The sequence below is a fragment of the Myotis lucifugus genome, unplaced genomic scaffold (assembly GCF_000147115.1).
Source record: "Myotis lucifugus unplaced genomic scaffold, Myoluc2.0 scaffold_73, whole genome shotgun sequence".
NCBI lineage: Eukaryota > Metazoa > Chordata > Mammalia > Chiroptera > Vespertilionidae > Myotis > Myotis lucifugus.
Window position 1 is genome coordinate 281082 of NW_005871121.1, and position 22922 is coordinate 304003.

General features: G+C 44.7%; 1 protein-coding gene across 1 annotated transcript in view; it reads right to left on the reverse strand.

The window, feature by feature from the left end:
- SND1 (staphylococcal nuclease and tudor domain containing 1) overlaps positions 1 to 22922 on the reverse strand; it is a 439366-nt gene that overhangs the window by 88769 nt on the left and 327675 nt on the right. Inside the window, exon 16 of the mRNA XM_006090488.3 lies at positions 13361 to 13470. Coding sequence (XP_006090550.1) covers positions 13361 to 13470 — 110 coding nt within the window. The remainder of the gene's footprint in view (positions 1 to 13360; positions 13471 to 22922) is intronic.

The window sequence follows — 22922 nt, forward strand, 5'->3', positions numbered from 1 at the left end:
GAGCCGCGGTTTGCTGACCACTGCATTAGAGGATAGGAAGTCAGGATCTAGATAAGTCATCCCTATAACTCTCATTTTCAAGTCGCAGTACCAGTGGGAAGTGAACAAGGTCAGAAGACCCGTGTAAATGGGGAAACATGGAGAGCCCTTGGTATCGGCAGATCACCTCCAAACACTCCCATGGCAGTTGAAGTGCACAACAAAGACACCCAAGCCATTACATCTTGGATGTCTATGAGGTATCTATAGAGTCCTGCCTTCCCCAGCTTGACAATGGTTGGCCCTATCTGTCCATAGTCAAGTGTAGAAGAGGCTCTGTGCATAGGTTAGGACTCTTTGGCATTGCTTCCAGACCTTTGCTTTTCCACTTAACATTACACTGCCTAGAAAGAAGTGGTTCTAACGTGTAGGACCTTGCAGAAGAAGAGGCAAAGAGACCCTGACTTTTACTTAAACACTCCTTTGAGAACTTAGTCCAAGGATGGCAAATAGGTTATCAGTGCACGTCCCGAATCCATTCAACTGGTAGTAGCTTTTAGGAGCCCTGTTTTGAGAAGTTCTAAGTCCCAAGCCAATGCAGTGCTGTAACTGATTGGAAATGTCACAGATACAAGACTGGACGGGGGTAGCATATATGTATTTTCCATCACTGGCTTTGGGGTGTGTCGAGCACTGGAGAGGACTCACTGTTGTTCTTTGTCAATTCTAATATGAATGCTACTCCCAACACATGCCTATGCCCAACCTACCTTCCTACTCTGGGGATAGTGGTTTGTCCACACTGAAGTTCTAATTCTAGGTTTTAGGTAAACCCTGAAAGAACTTTCATTCATAATAAAGATGGTAATGCAAGCTGTTGTTCACTAGGTGATTCCCATATAGCAGACTCTAGTGCTGGGCACTTTCCACATGTACATTATTCCCACAGTATTGCTATGAAAAAGGTACCCTTGTTATAGGTGAGACAATTAGGCTTAGCAGGATTGCTGCACTGCACAACCCCAGGAGCACCATTCATACTGAATTCTATGAAGCCCGAGATTGGCCTGGTTTTAGAGAAGCTAGGAATCATGTCCAAGAGCACACAGTAAGTGGTGAGGCTAGAATGAGGACCCAGATCTGACTGCACATATTACTAAACGAGTTTTTGTTAAGCGACCAAGAAGAGAAAGATGCTTTTAAATGTTCTGAAGATGGATCTAAGAATGAGCTTGTCCTTCTTGAATACGTGACACATGTTGTTCAGACCAGGTTAGGGTATCGCTGCTATTAATTCTAAAGCTTGCTCATAATCTTATTTCATGCACTATAGCATTTCATAACAGACCAATGGTCACTTTCAATTTCAAAATCCATTTAAGTTCGCCTGACCAGAAACTGTCACGGGTGGAGTGGCAAATGGGAAGTTCATCAATAAAGCCTGGTTTGGCACTCAGAGGATCTCATCCAGTCCTTGGCAACAGACACAAGGAGTAGCCATGATAATGACAGGAAGTGGGCAGGGTAAGGCTGGCTCATCAACCAGAACAGTCACTCCTGTGTCCTTGAGGGAGTCACATGTGGAACACCAGAATGTTAGTATTACCTGGAGAGCAAATGCAATCTACAATCTGCTTACTCTTTGCTGGCAGCGCAGGCAGCCCTGCTACTGTATATTAAGGGCTGTGTTCTAAAAAGATATCAGTTGAATTATATAATTCCAGGGGGAAATTATTAACAAAGGCAGAATGGCTGGGAATGGTCAGGACAGACAGAACAGGGAGGCATGAGGCCCTAAGACCCCCAAACACGCCAGCATGAAAGCCCACATGCAAGTCTACACGGGTGTCAGGGTCCTATGGGAAGTTCTGCAAACAGAATGGGCAAGTATGCATGAGGTCATCTTTTGTGTGACCTGCTAATCAGAAGCTATTAATGAAACACAGAACTATTTACCAAATTAGACTTCCAGAAGGAAGTAGACAGATTTCACAGTAAAGGATTTCACCTGAGAAACAAAAATTCAGAGCTGCTTTTCTCGAGAAAAGCAGCTCCAAATTTTTTATTACATTAAGAATATTAGCTTCCTTGTTTTTTAAGTGCACACTGACTGAAGTTCAAGAGATGGTGAGTATTCAGGATGAGAGAAGCGGTTAAGAGACATGAGGAATTGTTGCAAGGGGCTTCTAATACATCTAATTAAAATAAATGGCACCAGCTCTCCTAGCACAATCCTCACCTCTAACGAGCCCAGCAGTATCTTACTTCTGACAGCATTTCTCCATTTGTTCTGGGTCACAGGCTCTACATAACTCTATAGAAGGTAGACCAGGAGGCTACATGTGACTGGGAATAGCTGTCTTCCACAGGGATGGCTCATAAAGAACATCATTTTAATCTCCAGGTGTGGAAAATGAACACAATAAGCTGATGAACAAAATAGAACCAGAAGCATGGATGTAAGGAACAGACTGACAGATGTCAAAGGGGAGGTGGGTGAGCAGGATTGGATAAAAGAAGGTGACGGGATTATCCAAAGAACATATATACACAGCCCATGGACATAGACAACAGTGTGGTGAAGGCCAGAGGGAGGAAGGGGCGGGACTGGGTGGAGGTTGGCAAAAGAGGGGAAAGGAGGAACATCTGTAATAGGGTCAACAATAAAAATAAAGTGAAAACAATAAAACAAACAAATAAGCCCCCTCTCCCCCCCAAAAAAGAATGGCCAATTTACAAATGTTTTTCTTGACCTACTATAGCAGCAGTTCTCAACCTGTGGGTTGCGACCCCTTTGGGGGTTGAACAACCCTTTCACAGGAGTCACCTAAGACCATCGGAAAACACATATATAATTACATATTGTTTTTGTGAATAATCACTATGCTTTAATTATGTTCAATTTGTAACAATGAAAATACATCCTGCATATCAGATATTTACATTACGATTCATAACAGTAGCGAAATTACAGTTATGAAGTAGCAACGAAAATAATTTTATGGTTGGGGGTCACCACAACATGAGGAACTGTGTTAAAGGGTCGCGGCATTAGGAAGGTTGAGAACCACTGTACTATAGGGACCATGCCTTTCGTACTTTTAACCAATTGGTTCAAGTACTTCACATTTCTTTATAACAGCTGCAATTCCTTCATGGCTGGAAAATAGAGTGCTTGGGTTATTATTACCTTAAAAACACAACAACATCATTTTATGACAGGTGGACAGAATCGAATACAATAGGTGTTCTGCTTAGCAAGACTCTGTTTGAAGGATTTTCAAGACCTTGTGAAATCTTGTTCACTGATAATCCAATAGCTGACCAGTAAATGCATTTTCCAATAGCTGCCCACTATACTTACTTTTAGGCCTCAATTTTTTTTTTTCGGGCCTCAAATTTGATGACTAGAAAGATGCAAGAGAAAGTCATGTTTGGGACATTGATGTGGGTGAGAACTAACGACAGAGCAGAAAAATCAGTGCCAGGGCCTCCATGGCATTGCTGAGGCTTCTACTTGTGGAGAAAATGGAATTTGTCAGATCTATGGACTATCCCTTGTATTTCCTTTTACTGGTAGGAACAGTAAGAAAAACAAATTGGCACAGAAAACACAAAAGTCTCTCAAGAAAGAGTTTACAATAGTAGTGACCAACTGCCCAGGGAAAGGAAGAATCCCTCTCCTGAAAAGCATTTTCTTCCCTGGGATAGAATTACATCCTTGAGGCCTTCCTACATGTCAAAAGGAGGCCAAGTATCTTGAAGGCCTAAACCTTATTCCACCTTATTCTGCCCCAATCCCAACAGCCAGCTGGGATGTGAACACTAGCCTCTGGAGGGCAGTGAAGACTATCCAACTTATTGTATTCAGCTGTGCCGACATAATTACAGGTAATAGGATCATGGCCAAGCCAATGAAAAATTAGGCCCAGCAGCTATTTCAGAAGAATGGATGCAATTCTATGCTTGACTGGCTATGAAAGTTCCAAGCAGAAGAACAGGGAAATAGACACCAGCCTAGCTGAGCCAGCAGCTTTGCAGAGCAGAATCCCACTGGAGCCAGCACACTGTTGGCACCCACCAGCACCCACCAGCAAATGCTGCTGAGCTTGCTTGGGGAAGCTACCGGTGACTGGCTGAGTTTAAAAGCTGACAGCAGGGGGAAAAGCAGTGCGACAGTATCCCCATTCTTCATCTTAACCTCACCCCTTCTCATTGTGATGCCATTTGCATTTAGGGGCTGGAATGGGATTAGAAGGCCTTCCCTCTTCTAGGGCTTTTAGAGATAGGTGGCAAGGGCCAGGAGCCCAGAAATGAAGGAGCTGTAAGTGGGCAGATAACAGCCTGCTATTCTCACGATGCTTACTGAACAGGAATTTGTTGACTTGAACTTCAAAATAAGCCTTTTGCCTCGTTAATAGTTTGATCCACAAAAGCAGAGGATGGGAAACATACCAGGAGGGAAAGAAAGGAGCAGCTTAAATCAGGAGAGTGATGAAGGGACACCAATGCCTTCTTTTCAAATATTTTCAAAACACTCACATATTTTTTCACTATCTTTAAGTATTCTGGTTGGACAGATGGGGAGACCCAGGGAGGTCAGCGTCCCATAGGACTTTTCCAGTGAGAAGTTGTTGAGTTGCAGCCTCAATACTCATACTCCAAAGTCTTCCTCTTACAAATGCTGAGTTTAGAGTTTCCCCCAAGAACTATAAAGAACAACAAAAGAACAGGCCTTCTTCCCAATCTCTAGAATTGGGTCATAGGGAATCAGTTGATTGAACCAATATGTATCTATCGAGTATTTCTTATATACTAGACAAAAATACAAAGAACACAAGAAAGAAGCAAGTTCCTGTCCTTGAGTTGCTTACAATCTAGTGGAGAGGCCAACACAGGTCCTTCAACATCGTTGGTCAGGACATGACAGGTGTGTGCATGGGGTGCTGTGGGGACTGAAGGAAGGGCATCTTACCCAGACTGGGAGGTCAAGAGAAGGCTTTCTTGAAAAGGAAGGTTATCTTAAAGGACAGGTAGGAATAAAAAGGCAAAGAAGGGGGATGGCTGATATACTGGCTGGAGAGCTTAAGTTGACCTACGGGATGGGAGAGATAAAATGGCAGGATATATATGGGGAACTGTGAGTATAAGGCCAGTTCTGATGACAAATTATGAAACGAGTAGTGGTGAGACATGAATTGGAGAGGTAATCAAGGATATGTGTAAACTAAGGAAATTAGACTTTACCCCAGAGGGGGTGGGAAGTTATATATTTATAACAATGTACTTACTTAGCCAGATTTGTCTTCTAAAACATTAGAAATAGGATTATAGATATACATAGTCCTATTTCATATTGACCACATACATGATCAAACTGAAATGAAGCCAAATACGGTACAGAGGCATCATTACATGAAAAGTAAGGCCCACAAAGGTCAGACAACAGATGCAGCAGGATTGAAGCAGTCAGAAGATATAAGGACTGTGACAAGAGCAGAGTAAGTATTTCGAGGAGGCATGTCCATAGCAAACCCCTTAGGTCAGCGATTTTCAACCGGTATGCTGCAGAATTTTTAAAAATGCAATACCTGACTATTTAGTCAGGGACACTGACATTTTTTCCTTAAATCAAGCACACGAATATTTTTGCGGCCCAGCCAATATAATGCTGTGAGCAGTTATTTACAGTTATGAAAGGAAATACGTCTCCTGTCAGATCCAGAATTACTGATATTCACCTTGGGTCAGTTTTGAAAGTAATCACTGTGAACAAGATTTCCCCCGAAATAGGAAAGATAGTAGCAGAGAAGAGATGCCAAGTGTCAGGAAGAAAACATTAATTTTATCATTGCTCTTTTTTTTTTATACTATACTTTTCAAAATAAACCTATGTTTCTATGAAAATTAAAGCTTTTGTTTCTTTGTGGCCCACATAAACGTAAGCCTTGTTTATTTGGCCCGTGTTAGCCTGAGTCTGACATGCTTGCCTTAAATTGTCAAATAAAAATATGACAAGAGCCAACACAACAATAGCCATCCAGTGTGAGTGAATCAAAATTATTCCTATTTTTTTGTGAGGTTGGTAAAAAGACCTATTTTTTCATGTGCCACAGAATTTCAGTAACTAATTTCTATGTGCCATGAGATGAAAAAGGTTGAAAATCGCTGATCTAAAGGAAAAGAGGTGAGTGCCCCTGACTAAACAGTCAGGTAGTCCGTGTTTTAAAAGTTCTTGCGGCACACCAGCTGAGGATCCCGCGTGAGATCCCTGTGCAGCCTGTGAGCATCCAAAATCAGACCCGGTGGTTCCTTGCCGGAGATGAACTCTCAGCCGGTGCTGGTCCTTCAGGAAAGCCCTTTACTAATTAACTAGTTCCAGATACTTGAAGGTTGAGAAATGATAAAATTTGGCTAAAAGAATGATCACCTTCTAATGCAAAGTTGGTAAACTTTGGGGAAAAAAAAGATCTAATTTGAAATGTAGATATCTGGATTTTGGTATTTGTCCTACAACAAGCTCTGCGAATAAAGGCAGGCTGCCGTGCATCTCAGTTTCCTGAACTGTAAAATTGCGATATTTTTCTTATAGGTTTGCTGTGAGATTAAAATGAAATATCGTATATGAAAGCACATTTATGCTAGAAAAAGCTATTTAAAATGAAAGTTTGATCACTATTCAGACAAAGGTCTTTACTGAGCCCCCTTCAAAGAAAACAGCCAGAATGGAAAAACATAAAAGACCACTGGTGGGTGATGAACTGTTGAAAGAGTGTGGGGAGGTGAGAAAAGCCTGAGCCCACAAAGCCTTCCACACCTTCTGGGACAAGAGCTGATGGAGAGCTGGCCTTTCTGCATCCCTTCCTCCCGGGCAATGGTAGAGATAACATAGAACAGGATATCTTTGTGCAAATAAGCTTTTTATCAGGCTACTCCTCATGACTCCGTGAGCGTTACCCAGGGGCATGGCACTCAGGGAGAGCTGGAGTTCAGCCTCGTGGGCCTCACCTGTACCAGGTGTCCCTCACCCTCAGATCTCCCTTTGGCTTGAACTGTCCCCATCACTTTGACCCAGAGATATAAGTCTGCCATTGATCCTCCTCCTGTGTGTCTCCTGGACAGAGAAGGGCCTACAGACCGGAAGGGTGAGAGCATATACAATAGGGCTTGTGGGGAGATGTGGAGAAAGACAGAGGGCACGGAGGGGGTGGGGGGAGCACCGATTTAGAGAAAAGGCAAATTGCTTACGGAGTTATCTTTTTCAGACAAGAGCAGGACACTTGGTGCTGAAACAAAGGATATAGAAACACTTTCCTTTTATTCTAAGTTTTCTTTCCCAGGCAAATGCCCTTCCATTAATACATACCAGTATTCGCTGCTGAGTCCGTATTCCCAGAAACATAAGTACATGTTTTTCAAACAGCAACAGCTGCTTGTAATGCTTTCATGTACCTTTGTTTGTAAAAAAGCAGGGGTAGTGGGAGAGAGGGAATCCAGGACAGGGCTCTGGCTACTGCAGCCTGCGGAATGAGCTCCCCAGGGGGACATCCTCCCTTTTATGCCAGCAGGAAGAAGGGAAATAGGTCAGGGCAGCAGCCAGTTTGCAGCTCAGGCTGTCCAGCATGAGGACGTCATTTTCCAGGCAGCAGCAAGAGGCAATTTCTCAGATCTCAGAGAAGGACAAAGGGGTCATTGAGAAAGGCCCTGGAAATGATCACCGAGCCTCTGTATCCTGCCCCAGCCACAGGGAATTGCACCTCCTACAGCCTGCAGATGTGAAGAAGGTTAAACTGTGGTGTTGATCTCTTTAACACCAGCTCACAGCCCCTTCTCTAAAAGGGCAGGTTTTCCTGACAGTGACCCCAGTACTGTTCAGGCAGCAGCTGGTCAGCGAGTGCAGTGCGTGCTGGTTAGGTGGCCTTCTGGCAAGAAGGTGTGAAGAGATCCCAAATGACTATTTTCCTCCTAAGAAGGGCTCCAAGCAGGGGTGGGGAACCTCTTTTTCTGCCAAGGGCCATTTGGATATTTATAACATTGAGGGCCATACAAAAATCATCAACTTAAAAATTAGCCTGCTATATTTGGTCAAACATTTAATTAACTCACCCCTAATGCCTTAGCAGGGCCAGACACTCCCACCCCTGCTCCAAAGGAAGAGGATGGCTTGGGACTGCTAGGTCAATGCTTTAGACAGGAACCCAAAGCAGGAAAGAATCACTCACTCAGGACCACATGATACTGGAGTGTGAAAACCTAGCAGTCTGCACTTTTAAACCGGTTATCTACCCATTAGCTAATGCCGTCTCTCACCAGGACTTCGGGGAAGATGCTAGACACGGGCACAGTCCCACATCTGAGAAATGACACCAGATCTCCCGACCCGTGGCAGTGTGGCAGGGACTTGCCTGTAAGAGGCAGCTGTACTGGGGGAAGGGAGAAAGAGGTGTCACCAAGCACATGCCATTAGAAGGGCAACAGCACGCAGCTCTGTCAGCTACAGCAACAGACACAGTGATCTCACGCCTTTTGCTCCAGAAGCATTCCAGCCTCAAGGGCAGGGGACACAGGGGCTAACTCATATAAGCAGCCATTTAACCCAACTCTGCAGAGGGGTCAGCAAACTTTTTTGATAAAGGGACAGACAGTAAGTGTTCTAGGCTCTGTGGGCCATATAGTCTGTGGTAACGACTCAACTCTGATGTTACAGCACGAAAGCAGCCACAGAACGTACACAGAACAATTAAGTGTGCCAGTGTTTTCATAAAACTTTATTAATAAAGCGAGCAGTGGGCTGGATTTGCCCACCCCTGCTCTACACCAACGCAGTCAGCCTAGAATGAACTGTGGCGCTTATTCGATTTCCTTTGAGTAAAAATAAGTGAAATCCTTTGAGAGTTCCTTGGCTGCTTTGGCCTTCAAGGTCATAAAGAATCAGGTAAAAGGTCACAGGTGTCTAACCTTGGGGCAAGAACATTAGGAAACCTAGATCACTGATCTGGAACAGTAATCACAGACACCCAACTCAAGAAAGGGAACACAAGCCAATGGCTGAGGAGAAGAACCGTGCAAAAAAAAAAAAAAAAAGGAGGAAAAAAAAGAAATGCAATGAAAGGTGGCAGGGAGGCACTTAGAAATGGAGCTGAGTGATGGCTAGAAATGTCAATAACTTCGTGCTGACTGGTGTCATTATAAACACATTTAAGGAAAGTAGGGCTATCTGGTCTCAAGGTAATGCGGGTGGGGAGAATATCTGAAATATAAAGAAGAGACTTGTCTGAGACTGTGCAGGCTCCTCATGAGGAATGGATGAAAAGATTACAATTCTTTCTTCACTCAAAATAGAGAAAGACAGGCAGTAATTTCTGGGCTGGCTACCCATAGCCAAGACAATATACTTTATTCATAAATAGGGGGTCACTTTTCAGGACCAGGCACCCTGCCCCCCGCTTTCTGTCCCCTCCCTGGCAGAGGGCTGACCTAGGGGCAGTGTCCATTACAGTCCTGCCCCCACTGCATACCCTTCTCCAGTCAGTTTACCCCATTTGTGGGAGTCCAACGGTGGCCAAGCCTCTGTGGGACCTGCACAGGGGGCCCAGGAGGTACTGTGAAATCAAGGTAGCTGTGTGCTTCTCCTTTCCTATATGACAATGAAGATTTATAGTAACTGGGGAAAGCATGTTTGGGGTAGAAAAATTCTGGCTCAAAATGAGATAAAAAAATTTCAGAGGGAGGGGTAGGGCAGGGTCAAGGACAATCACATCGTATAATACCTCATTACATACTGAGCTGAATCTGATTATCAAGGGAATAGGAGGAAGGTGCAAAACACCAGTTTAGCCCTGGCCAGTGCTGCAAAGTGGTTAGAGTGTGAGCCTGCACGCTGAGGGATCACGGGTTCGATTCCTGGACAAGTGTACATACCTGGATTGCAGGTTCAGTCCCGGCCCCAGTAGGGGTACGTGTGGGAGGCAACCAATCGATGTGTCTCTTTCACATCGATGTCCCTCCCTCCCTCCCTTCCTCCCTCCCTCCTCTAAAAAAATCAATGGGAAAAATATCCTCAGGTGAGAATTAACAAAAAAACCCAACCAACCAACCAACCAACTACCAAACAAACAAACAAAAAAACACCAGCTCAACTGTGGCCATCACAGCAGCAGCTTGGCTCCAGAAGAGTTTCTGGAGTGGAACACGGCACAAGGGAGACTGCCCTGAAGGTAAGAACTACGGGAGGTGGGAGGCTGTAGACCCACACTTAGGCATCCATGAAATTACACTACAGTACTTTCCCCTGCAGGTGGGAAGGGCCTCTGCAGCCAGGAGTACCAATGCATCATCACATTTTCTAGATAAATCCTTGAGGGGTGAGGGAAGGAGGGCAAAAAAAAAAAAGTTCTACAGAAGAATTTAGGGGAAAAAAGTGAAGGTACTATATAGGTAAAAGCACATGAATAAACCTATAACAAAACAAAACCTCTCTTCATTCCTACACTGTTCAGAAAACAGTTTTCATGTTACATAAAGGAAAATGCCCAGAAGAACAGGCTACAATTGGTTCCTTTAGTCAAAATTCCAACTTATCCTTAGTTTAGGCCATCCTTGTCTTTCCTCTATATAAAGACCTTTCAAAAGGGTCAGCCCGAGTAATCATATGAGCAGCTAAGAAAATGCAGAAAAGTTCTTTAGTAAGAGGCCCCGACTTAGGGCTATGAAAGACTGGGATGCTACAAACAAGAAAGAGAAACATTAGCTTTGGATTAGACCAGTGATGGCAAACCTATGACACGTGTGTCAGAGGTGACATGCGAACTCATTTTTTTGGTTGATTTTTCTTTGTTAAATGGCATTTAAATATATAAAATATCAAAAATATAAATCTTTGTTTTACTATGGTTGCAAATATCAAAAAATTTCTATATGTGACACGGCACCAGAGTTAAGTTAGGGTTTTTCAAAATGCTGACACGCCGAGCTCAAAAAGTTCGCCATCACTGGATTAGACTAAGGATCTGCAAACTCACTCACATGCCTGGAGCATCAGAGAAGATGGAGGAAAATTTTACCTTTTTCAACAGTCAAGTATCAGCAAATATACAGACAAAGGTAAGTTCATAATAACCATGAGAGAGTAAAAGAGCTTTGGGCCTTCACTCCTCTTAGTGATCAGTATTCTCTTTGACCCCCTTGTGCTTTTGAGTATCACCAGTGGGCCAGAAACATGACCAGGAGGAAAAGTGGCTGGGGAAATAAGAGTTGAAAAAGAACGGGAAAGAAACTTTAGGAGACGAGAAAACACAGGAAGATGACTATGGTGAAAAATGGGAGGCAAAACAATAGTGTGATTTAGACAGTAATTTATGAGGACGTTACTAACAAATGTCTCAGGCAATCCAACACAGTGATTTCTTTCCTCTACCAAAGAACAACAAACAAACATCTGTTGTTCCTTCCTCTGCAGTGTCTGTAAGTCAAGACGTTGAATGGACTAACCTGCTTTCTCCAACATGACACTGCTCTGTAGTGCCTTATCCAAAGGCCAAAATAGAGAAAAATTCTACAATACTGGTCCCTTCTACCTAACCCCTGGGCCACTTCAAAAATTGTAACAACTACTGATGGCCAACTGGAGTGTTTGAATTCTTGAATACTTCTCTAGCAGGGGGCTATCTTTAACTGATAAAAATTCAAGCTACAGTGTGTGGTTACAAAATAGAGGGAGGGGAGGCACCATGTGTGGCAAGATACCGTCTTCACAAACATAAATATGTCTGACCAAATACAAAGTAGAGGGCAACGTGAAACTGATACGACAACTGAGGGTTGAGCCCCGCCCCTCACTGTACAGATGGCCGGGAGATGTGAAGCAATACCAGGTGGTTGCAGCTGGTATTTGAGAACTGGAACCCATATCTCTCAGACTGAGAATTCAGAATTTCTGTTGCCATGCCACTTGCACAAAATGAGAAAGCAAGAGCTAGAGAATACCAAAGAGGTGGTAACCAATAGCAGAAAGTGGTGGTTTTCTTGAGGCCAGGCTAGTCTAATATAGGGTGTCCCAAAATTCACACAAGAAGTAATTTTGATAGAAAACACAGGTTTATAATTAAAAATTGTAAATTTTTTATTGATTCATAAAGTATACAGTATAGGGTTATGTATGGAATAGCACATCAGGTAAATGGCCTCCACAGCTTTGCTGGCACATACGCAAAGCTGTGGTCTTCATTGTCCCTGCTCCTGGGCCATAATTGGTACTTGGTAATGCTTATCAAATTGAAGGGATTGAAATCAAAGGGCAACAGACATTAGAATCTGATTCAATAAACCAAGTAAAATTAGGCTTTTATTTTTTGTTATTGTTGTGGTTAATGCTCACCCAAAATTCAAATCTTGCGTGAATTTTGGGACACACTATATAAGCATCTTGAGCTAGCCTGTTCTTCAGTACCTCTCACACCTAATATGTTCGCTGGTGATTCAAATCAAAATGAGAGATGCTGAAGCTTATAAATAGGTACCTGTATCACTTAAAATCCCAAAAGAGCCCACATGTCTGATCTGAAGGACCTAAAACAGCGGTCGCCAACCTTTCGGACCTCACGGACCACCGGTTGGTGACCGCTGATCTAAAAAGACTTTTCACTCCTTCAGGATAACCTTCAGGAGCCCATAACCTTTTAGCTCTGTGCATATTATGATATTATAATGGATTTGATTGTAAAATAAAAGAGGACAAAAGCAGATCTAAAGTCCTAAGTCTGAGCCCAGCACACTCCTCCCACTGTTCTTTTCTTGTGCCCACCTAGCAGGATTGATTTATGGCTGGCATAGTCCTGGAAAGAAGATGGATCTGTTGACTATGACTTCATAAAAATGAACAGGTAGATGGAAACCACAGCAGATGAGAAGCCTAACTCCTGCCTGTAAGAGCCAGCCCAACAGGCACAAACAGAATACAATTAAATTAAGTCCGAAAACCTGCTATAGAAAATGCAATTACTAAAAGATACAAATAAATGTTCAAAGAAAATTGGCCCCTGACAGGGTTAGTCAAGCTTCTAAATCCAGCTGGAGGCAGACGGCTCAGGCTAATTCGCAAGCAGAAGGAGTGCAAAGCTGTCAGCTCTGCATCAGGATGCTGGCCTGGTGATCACCATGCATCCCAGGGCACCAGTGGTGAGGAGCAATTTTGGGGCAGCTGGCCAATGATTCAGGGCTCCAGGAACTAGGATGTGGGCAGACACAGAAAGGATCATGGATGTGGAAGGCTGAGCACCGGAAAAAGTGACAGGCTGGTCTCTGACATGGCAGAGAAACATGAGACCGAGTGAGCCCCACTTTCTCACCCCCTCATCCAGGAAGCAACTGGAAGAAGTCCTACCTCTCGCTGCAGCACCAGTTCCTTGGTGAAAAGCGTTGCTTCCTCACTGAAGGGCTCTCCCTCTTGCACCAAGCCTGGGAGGTTTCGGGCTCCTCTGGGGCATTCAATGCCTGTGTCAGGAGAAAAGGAGAATTTGTGATGAAAAGGGGCCACTAGGCTTAGTGTCCAGCAAGGACAGTCCCTTGATCACTTCTAATAAGGCAAGTATTAGATCAGAATGCCGTCATGTCTGAGACAAGGGAGAGTAGAAGGAAATGAAGTTCGCCCCAGGTGGGAAAACCAACACCATCACAGCAGCTACACGGGAGAGGAGCTCACAGTCACAGCATCGGGAACTGTCAGGAGGACCCAGTGAGCTCCAAGTTAGATGTGCAGGGAACACACACACACCCAGATGTGGGATGAGATCTCGTCTTGGACTCCTAGTCCTTACAGTCCTGGTCTCACTGCTTCAACCATCACTTACATGAATGGCTCTTACCTAGACTCACTGATAGTCCAGCCGTTCTGCATCCTGAGAACCATTCCGCTAACTCCTAGGCATTTCCTCTTTACTATCTGATTTTCCCATCAAATTCACGTGTTAACTCAGTGTTATTTTCCTCTTCCAATAAGCTTTCCCTTCTATCCTCTGGCTATATTTTAGACAATAATATCTTCAGTTTTTCATTCAGAATCAGATGAAGTATCAGGTGTCTGGAGTTAGAGAGACCTAGATTCACATCCTAACTCTATCACTTAGCTTTGTGACCTTGGCCAAGTTACTGTACCATTCAAAGCCTCCCCTGCCCTAACTGCAAAGCTTCACAAAGGTGGTTGTGTGAACTCGGGATATAAAATACTTAGCACAATGCCTGACATGGAGAAAGGGTCAATACATTTTAGCTCTTATTAGTTGACCATTATTATCATTATTACTCTTAGCAGTTATCCAAGCTCAAAATCTTAGTCATCTTTCATTCCACAACTAGCCTGCAAGATCCGTGAGCGCAGAATCGCATCCTTCACACTTCTTTGTATCCAGAAACGTATTCATACAAAACAGGTGCTCAGTAACTAACTCAGACTGCCTTTCTTCCTTGCTTTGGTTTAATAATTTACTTTGCAAATATATTTATTACTCACAGTGCTCATCTCTGACAGGCCATGAAATGGGTCGAGTTTTGATGTACAAATTAGACTTGTAAATATATTCCCCCAAATCAGATTGCAGTAAAAAGCTGAACTAATCTAGAGCCACCGGAAAAGAAAACAATCAAATTATGGGGAGGACACATTTGGGGCCCGTGTCTGATTCATTGCTGGTCACTCCCGCACCATAAGGCAGAATTGTGAGTTGTTCCCTCTTTCCTACGAGCAGCCTCAGGTGGGGGAACAAGCGATATGGCACAGGGAGGCAACGCAGCAGAGCACCTAGGCCACGGCAACACCTGCTGGGGAGCCTTGGGGAGAAAAGGAGCCACTGCAGGGGCAGAAGGTACCTCTCCTCAGGATGAAGCCAGGTGGCTGTCATGTTTCTGGCCACAGCACAGACTCAAGGTCATAAAGCTCAGAGGAAGAGGAATTGTTTATACCTTGGGTTTCCAGAAACTCAAGAAGAGACCTTTCTCTCCAAGCCTCAAAGCCTCACAAAAGGAGTAACATCAAATCAAACCAAATGCTAGACAGGGAGCGCACTGCAGCGGAGAGCCGCTTGAGCGGGTGGCCAGGGCTGTTCTCCCACCCAAGCTGAGATGGGACAGCTGAAGGTCCCACCCAATTGTCACACAGGTGGGAAGACCACCGGGGCTCATGCCTGGCACTCAGTGCTAGGCTGCACAGGGAAGCGAAGCTTATTTATAAGACAATAATAAACTCATAGAGAGCCGAAGAGCCTGAGATTAACCTTGGGAGAGATGGGGCTGGAGTGAAATGGAATGAAAGATAGCCCATGGTTTTTACAATACCAACAGCCAAAAACACTTCATTTTATATCTGCAAACTAAGCAAGAATAGAATTGTCAGAGAGAAAAATAAACAATTCTATTAAACTTTTTGGCCACATAACCATAGATAAAGCATTATTGCAGAAGCAAGAATAATGCTAAAATAAGCATTTGTTTCTACCCTCAGCAGCCATTTGGGTGGGCCGACTGGGGTGCTGCTGGTAAGGCTGCTGTGAACAGGGGCCTAGAATTGGGATGAGGCTAGGGCAACTCACCAGGCAGCAGGGACCAAGGGAAAGAACTTCCACTAAAAGGGCACAAAAGATAACTGAGTCTCACTGGTTAGTAGATGTACACATCCTATTCCTCTGTCACTTTCTTGGTATTCTAAAATCTCAAAAGATCCCAGCAGCTCTCTCCGAATCCTGGGAGACCACCGAGTGATTAAATCCAGAAAACAAGATGGCTCAATTAACCCAGGGAGTTGGACACGTCAAACTGAAATGTCCTCAAAACATCTTCCAGAAGAGAGTCCTCTGGGCCAGTGGTGACCAAAGCCCAGCCACTCCGTGCAGAGTAGACGGAAGGCAAGGGGCCTTTGCTATGCACTCCTCTGCTTTCCAACAGCTGAGCTCCAGCTGTGCAATAGGAGGAAGCCAACGCAGGCAGTTTTCCTGCCCCTTTTTAAGTAGAAAAAGTAAACGCACCCACGCATATCAATTCCTGTCAGGCAGGCAGGTAAGAGAAAGAAGAGGAAGAACAAAAGCTGCTTGAGAACAGGAGTATTATTATGTCTGCTTTTATCATTTACTTCTTTTCTTCTGGGTGGGCTCTTTTCTGAGGTCTCCCCTTCCCAGTCAAAACCTGTCTCCCTGACACATCTCAGCTCAGGGTGAGATGTGGCTTAGCTGACACTACTTATTAGGCCAGACAGACAGAAGATGCATCTTAAAAACAGACCCAGTGGAACAGGTACCAGAGTTACACCCAGGCATAGGTCTAGAAGAACAAAGGGGAAAATCAACACTTGCTGAGTACCCAAAAGTATCTAAGATTTGGCATAAGGCCTAGATCACAAAGGCAGTAAGTGGCCTACGTGAACCTTAAATTGTCAGATGCTGATGCCATTGAGAAAAAGGACAGTTTTGGAGTTGAACCACACTGTCAGCAGGGGGTGTTATATCCCACAATGGAGAGCAGGCAGGAGCGTCCAGGGTCCTGAGGCACTCCATTTCCTGTTGGGGAGGAGCCCAGGAAGAGCTGGTGCTCAGACGAGGAGAAGGGGCACTTGGCACCCAGGTGGTCATGGCACTGTCAGACTGGAGCACAGAGGCCAGTTTCTAGCTCTGGGCAGGGGAATTCCTACATACAAGGGGAGGCCCTAGGCAGAATACCAAACCGGGACTCAGAAACACGGACTGGGCAGGGGGAGGCAGAATCTGTTATCAGCCCAGGGGTCAAAGGCAGGGCCAGGAGAGCAGGAGGGGTCTGATGACGTTGAATATTAGAACTCGAGGCGCCAAGCTAATTTTGCACATGAAACGTTGTGCAGACGAGACGTTTTCAAACTTTAATTTTTATTATAACCCATATATACACATGTACATATGGGTATATACACTTTATATAATAAAGTTTCCACAAAATAATGGTTAATCTTGACTACATGTGCTGTGCTCTGTCTCTCTTCTGTTCTATTTCATTAAAGAAAAAAAAAGAAAGATGGTTATGACATTGAATTGATTTAAGAGGGCAAGACCCTCAGCTTGAAAAACACTGGTATAGACTGAGGCGTGGACACAGAAGGCCGGCAAGGACGGCCTCCTTGGAGAATTCAAAGGCTACCCTGAGTGCTTAGTAACCAGCTTCTGGACTTGCTTTTGTGTCCCTAGGGATCAGCGGACAGGGCAGGAAATATGCTGCCCACTAAAGCCAAAAAGACAGGTATCACCGCTGAGAACCAGGGAGGACCATGTCAGCAGGAAGAGTCCTACTGCCCCTCCTTCCCGAGAGCTGGGTCAGGAGGAGAACCCAGTCCGCGCTGCACCTTTACGCAAATGACTGCAGTACTGGGCAGGGGACCCTGGTATGCAGCTCTGTGACCAATATAACACTTTAAAAAAACAAAAAAACAAAAGATCAAGGGAAAGAAAGCTGGGTCCTCAGGAAGCAAACCCGAGGCTGCAGTCGCTGAGCCGGGCAGGCCAACATGGAGCAATGGAGAGACCCCACAGCGGTAAATACAAAGTGAGCCGTGGCCGGGTGGCTCAGTTAGTGGGAGTGTCATCCTGTACACCAAAAAGGTTGTTGGTTAGATCCCCTGTCGGGGCATGTCCAGGAACGAGGCAACTGATAGACTGATGTTTCTCTTCATATCCCTCTCTCCCTTTCCTCCTCTCTGCCTTCCCTTCTTCTCTCTCTCTCTCTCTCTAAAAAAAAAAAAAAAAAAAAAAAAAAAAAATCAATAAAAACATATCCACGAGTGAGGATGAAAAAAACACACAAAAGGAAAGGGCGCTATCAGTGGAGGTCCAGAAGCTGCCCCCGCCAGGTGTGGAATGCCGTGATTCTGAGCGTGACTATTTCCACTAACAGCCGTCTTTGCAGATAAGGCGCCGTGCGGTGCAGTGCTGCCTGCTGATAAGGACGCATTAACTGCTGTGCCTCACACACACAGGTGCAGGTCAACAGTCAAACTTCCCCGACACTTCCCAGCCATTCAAAAACCAAAAATATTTAAATATTATAAAAGAACCCTGTATCTAAAAAACTCCTATTTTCCTTCCCTATTATGGGATGTGCCAAAACGAAAAGAGACACCAGCCTGTGGGGCCCTCTCAGCTGACCTCACTCGGGCGGATACAGAAGAGCAAGGCAGACAACCCCACCCGGCTGGTCCACATGGCTCCAGGACGCTCTAGAGCCCTACAGACCGACCTGTCTATCGGGGAAACTCACCGTTACTCTCACCTTTTCTATGCTTTCTGGGTGTAATAGTTAAATAAGACTATTAAAACAAACAAACACAAGACAAAGCAAAATGAGGGTTTCCCTCAGCGTGTCTGGTTTAGGAAGAGAGAATTCGGCATCAGGTGTCAGCACAGGACCGTTAGAGTTTCTGTTCTGCCACTGACCAAGTATAAAACCTCTCCGGCCTCATGGCCTCTGTGAAAAGAAGGCACTCCAAAGCCTCCCCGGCCATAAAATCCGACAATTTTGGTTATGCCCTTTCAAGATTCCTCACCCAAGGCCTGGCTTGTGGAGTACAGGGTGCCTCCTTTCAGTTTAAAATGCTGGGTTACAGAGCATTCTATTTAAAAAAAAATTATATATTTAGAGACATTGACTAAGAGGTCAATTAACACAAATACTTTGGTCAGTCAGCTTTGGAAAAGAAGTACAAATTCTTGTTAATGGTACAATCATGGCCATAGAAGAAATGCTATGTGTGAGAGTCACGTTTACATTGCATGTTGAGTTTTATGATAACTAAGCCTCTGGGCTCAAAGTGCAGTTGCTTTTTCCTTTATTGGGAACTAAAGGGAAGTGTGGCAAACCTGCCTTTGCTAGAAGTGACAGCTTCCCAATGGTACCTTGTCCAGCAAACAAGACCGGGCATTAGGCAAAGAAAACAAAAGTCCAGTGGAAACAGTAAGAATTGTGCTTATTGCGTGTCTACCGTGTGCTCATTCCACATCGGACATTGCCCCGGGAAGGGCACAGGAGGGATGCAGACATAATCTTTGCCTTCTGCCTACTTCGGATACCTAAAATGCCACAGTTCACCTCTCAGACCTTCCCTTACTCCATATGTATCAGTACCTACTCTGGGCTAGACACTGTGCTGGAAGATGAAAGCTCAATGATGAAAAAGAAAGACTCTGCCAATGAAGCTTAATTTCCATCATGAAAACATGACTTTCCTCTGCCGTTGTACAAGATGTTATTGGTGACTGAATACACCATTCGCCTGTAGGTTGTAGAACATTAAGAAATAACACGTGATAACTGGATTATGCTAGGCACATGCATATGTGTCTAGGGGACTGCTGGTAGATGGATCAGACAAGTCATTATGGGACTCACCATGCCACGTCCCTTGTTAAGGGCAGCCTCAAGCATCTTTGTTTTCTAGCACAGGATCCTGGCCTCTGCCCTCACCACAGGTGGGGATGGAGGTCAGAACAGAAGGTGGAGAATGACAGGGAGGGCGGAGAGTTGCTGCTGCCCCGCCTGAAGGGTAGCCTGCAGCCAGGCTGCCAGCGGCAGGGGGGTGGGGTGAGAGCTCTGTCCAAATAGAAATGGGAGGTATCAGGTGAGAAAGGTGTTTTCTGGAATCTGAACTGGACTATGTATAAAACAAGCCCATCGGGAGCTAGAGGAAGGGAACCACCTTGCACCAACATTGGAGCACGAACCCTGGCTATCTACAGAAGTTCCTGGAACAATCGCAGGCCCACAATCACCCTCCAGGTTCCAGGATCTGTGAGATCTGACCTAACCTTGGAACCCGTTAAGTTTCATGGATCTTCCCATAAATTTGCTTTCTCCCCTCATTGCTACCATGAGCAAGTCTATGTGAGAATAAAATAATCCAACTAAAACTAAGTTGCTTCGAGGATGGGTACTGTATCAGATTCAGATTTTATTCTTTCTAGCATCCAACACACTGCCTAGCACACAGTGCCACTATAGATCTTCAACAAATGTTGAATGAGTATTAGTGAGAAATACTTTAGAAAAGAGGCAAATACAGAGAAGAAAATGGCTAATGAACTGTCAAGGTTGTAGACCTTAGGAGAGGGGCCCACAGAACCTATAACTACATACATCCCACTTTCCCATAGTTACACAGCACTTCAAGGAAGAAAAACAAACAAACAAAAAACCTCCAGCGACACCCACTTACTTTAAATTAGCACACTTGAGAAATGCAGGTTAAGTACAGAGAGGAAGTGGCCAACTCTGCCCCGCAATGCCAGAGAGCCTGAGGCTGGAGCACTGCAAAGATGCTTACTTTCCAATATAACAAAGGAGAGAACAATTCGCATTTCTGACCCTATGTTTGGCTCTAGGAAGCTGTGTGGCCACATGGAAATGCAGAAAACGAGAGCACATTTAAAGAGAGCGATAGAAAATGACTCAGGGGTAGGAGGCCTAGCTTTAAAGGGAAGATAAAAGGTGCCAGATCTGTACAGCTCGGTAAGCAGTGACTAAGGGTGACATGATAGTAATCTGCAAATATCTGAAAGGTGTAAACACAAAAAGGAGGGGAAATGCTTAGCCTGAAAACAGGGGGTGTAATTATAAGGAAAAGAAAATCTGGACCAAATACTGGAAAAAGTTAGCATGGGGATGACTACTGGGTTATAAATAAGTTTCCCAATGAAAATGAAAAAGCTATTTTTGACTCTAAGGCTGAAAGGTGGCTACTCAGCTTGTGTGAAAGCAGCCCAGACCAGGGAGCTGTGATTTTATTTTCTATATTTAGGGAAAGACTTCTTTAATAATAGTTAAATGTAAATATCTCTGCTTTCAACATTGCTCCCTTAAACTTCAACACAATTTTTGTTGATCAAATCACAGAGGAGACAAAATGGCTTCCGACGGGACTTTGAAAACAAAAACAGGCTTTATCTGCTAGCATGTGGAGCTGAGTCTAGAGCAGGGGACAGACAGCTGGGTCTAGAGCAGGGGACAGACAGCTGGGAAAGGGGCAGTAGACTAGCTAATCTTATCTAGTGGGGCACCTTCATGCCTGGTCTGGACTACGCTGTAAGTTTCCTAGATCGGAAAGTACGGACACCTCTCCCATCTCTCTCTACACACGGTTCCTGGAGTAAACATCAAGGACCTGGGAAAGCACAGAACACCAAAATGAGCTCCTGCCACAACGACTGCACCCCATTGCCTTTGCCCGAGTGCCTGCTGCTGCAGCTACACAACCGATGATTCACAGACTCTCAGTGGAGATGTTTACCCCCACATTCAATGAGCTCCATCTTTATACTTTCCCTTGCCACCCTTCCCCCCACCAAAACACAAAACAATTTTTTTAAAAAACCTACTACACATACAGAGTAAGATACTTAAATGCTGTATGTAGCCCAAGAAAAGAGCACATTTATTTAACTATGTCCAGGTCAATTGAAAACATTCTTTGGCGTTAAAAAATATTTAGACAGCTAATCCTTATCTAAGCATCAAGCACTAAGCCCAGAACTCAAACCATTGCTACACAATGCAGAGGAAGCCAGGCCATCTGCCTGACTTTAAGAATGTGGTTATCACCTAAATATACAGGGAAAGCCAAATCAGTTCACATTGTTGGTTCTCAGAAATGTAACACACCTCACACACCGAAAGCTTGCTCCTACTTCTGTCTTATTCAAGTTTTAAAGCAAAAATAATCGGACAGTCTTGAGTTGCAAATGCTGTTAATGAAATCAGTTAACAATTGAGAACTGCAACCTCCCCACTTTGGAGCAGCTTGTCCTCCATTTTCATGTTCTCAAAATAGCCCCAAAGAGCGAGGCAAACGGTAAACCAGTTGGCTCCTAAGAGTTCATTCTACATGGTACGAGGCCTCAATTTGTACTGGAACATTCAGAAATGAAACAAGGATTTTGCATTGTCTCAAATTCTTTATTCTTTCTCTTGTTCTCTAAGCCTGCTACTTTCTTACCTCAGGGGAGATAGGGTCTTGTGGTTTCAGTGATCAGAATAAAGGGATAAAAGAAGAATGAACAAATCCTAATGAAAGCGATCAAACTCCTCAGGTAACTGCAGTCAGGGAAGTCGGAACCAGTCAAGAGGTGAGACTGAGGCTGTTTTTAGTTCGTAGCTCTAGTTGTGTAGAAGACTTTTATTAGGTTCTGGTTTGGTAATGTTTGATGGATTCACTGAAAGACCAGAGACTGAAGTTAATTGGGAATAGGAGCAATAACACCCAGTCTTCAAAATGCAATGCAGGCCCCTGTGAAGAGAGGGAAGGGCGAAGGGGAGGCATCTGAAAAAGGAGGTGGCGTTAAATGTCCCTTAGAATGTTCTGATCTGAATCATCAATGGCATGACATAGGAGAGAGGTGCCGTTCTCTAGTTGTTAGCCTATTAATGGCAGACCCCGTTCTGCAGTAATTTGAGGTAACTTCTCTCTGTATCCCCAGTATCTGGCACATAATCTATATCTAATCTAATAAAAGAGAAACATGCAAATTGATCGCACCTCCGCTACACCCCAAGCCATGCCCACCAGCCAATCAAAGCGACTATATGCAAATTAACCCAACCAAGATGGCGGCCGGCAGCCACAGAGCTGGAGCAAGCAGAAGGCTTGGTTGCCCCGGCGATGGAGGAAGCCAAGCTGTGGCCAGCCTGCAAACAGCCATCAGCCCCTCACCCAGGCTGGCCACACCCTCATGGGGTGAGGGTCCCCACTGGGGGCCTTGGCCAGCCTGCAAACAGCCATCAGCCCTATCCAGGCTGGCCAGGCACCCCAGTGGGAACCCCACCCTGAAGGGGCTGTGGCCAACCTGCAAACAGCCATCAGCCCCTCACCCAGGCTGGCCAGGAACCCCAGTGGGACCCCACCCTGATCCAGGACACCCTTCAGGGCAAACCAGCCGGCCCCCACCCAT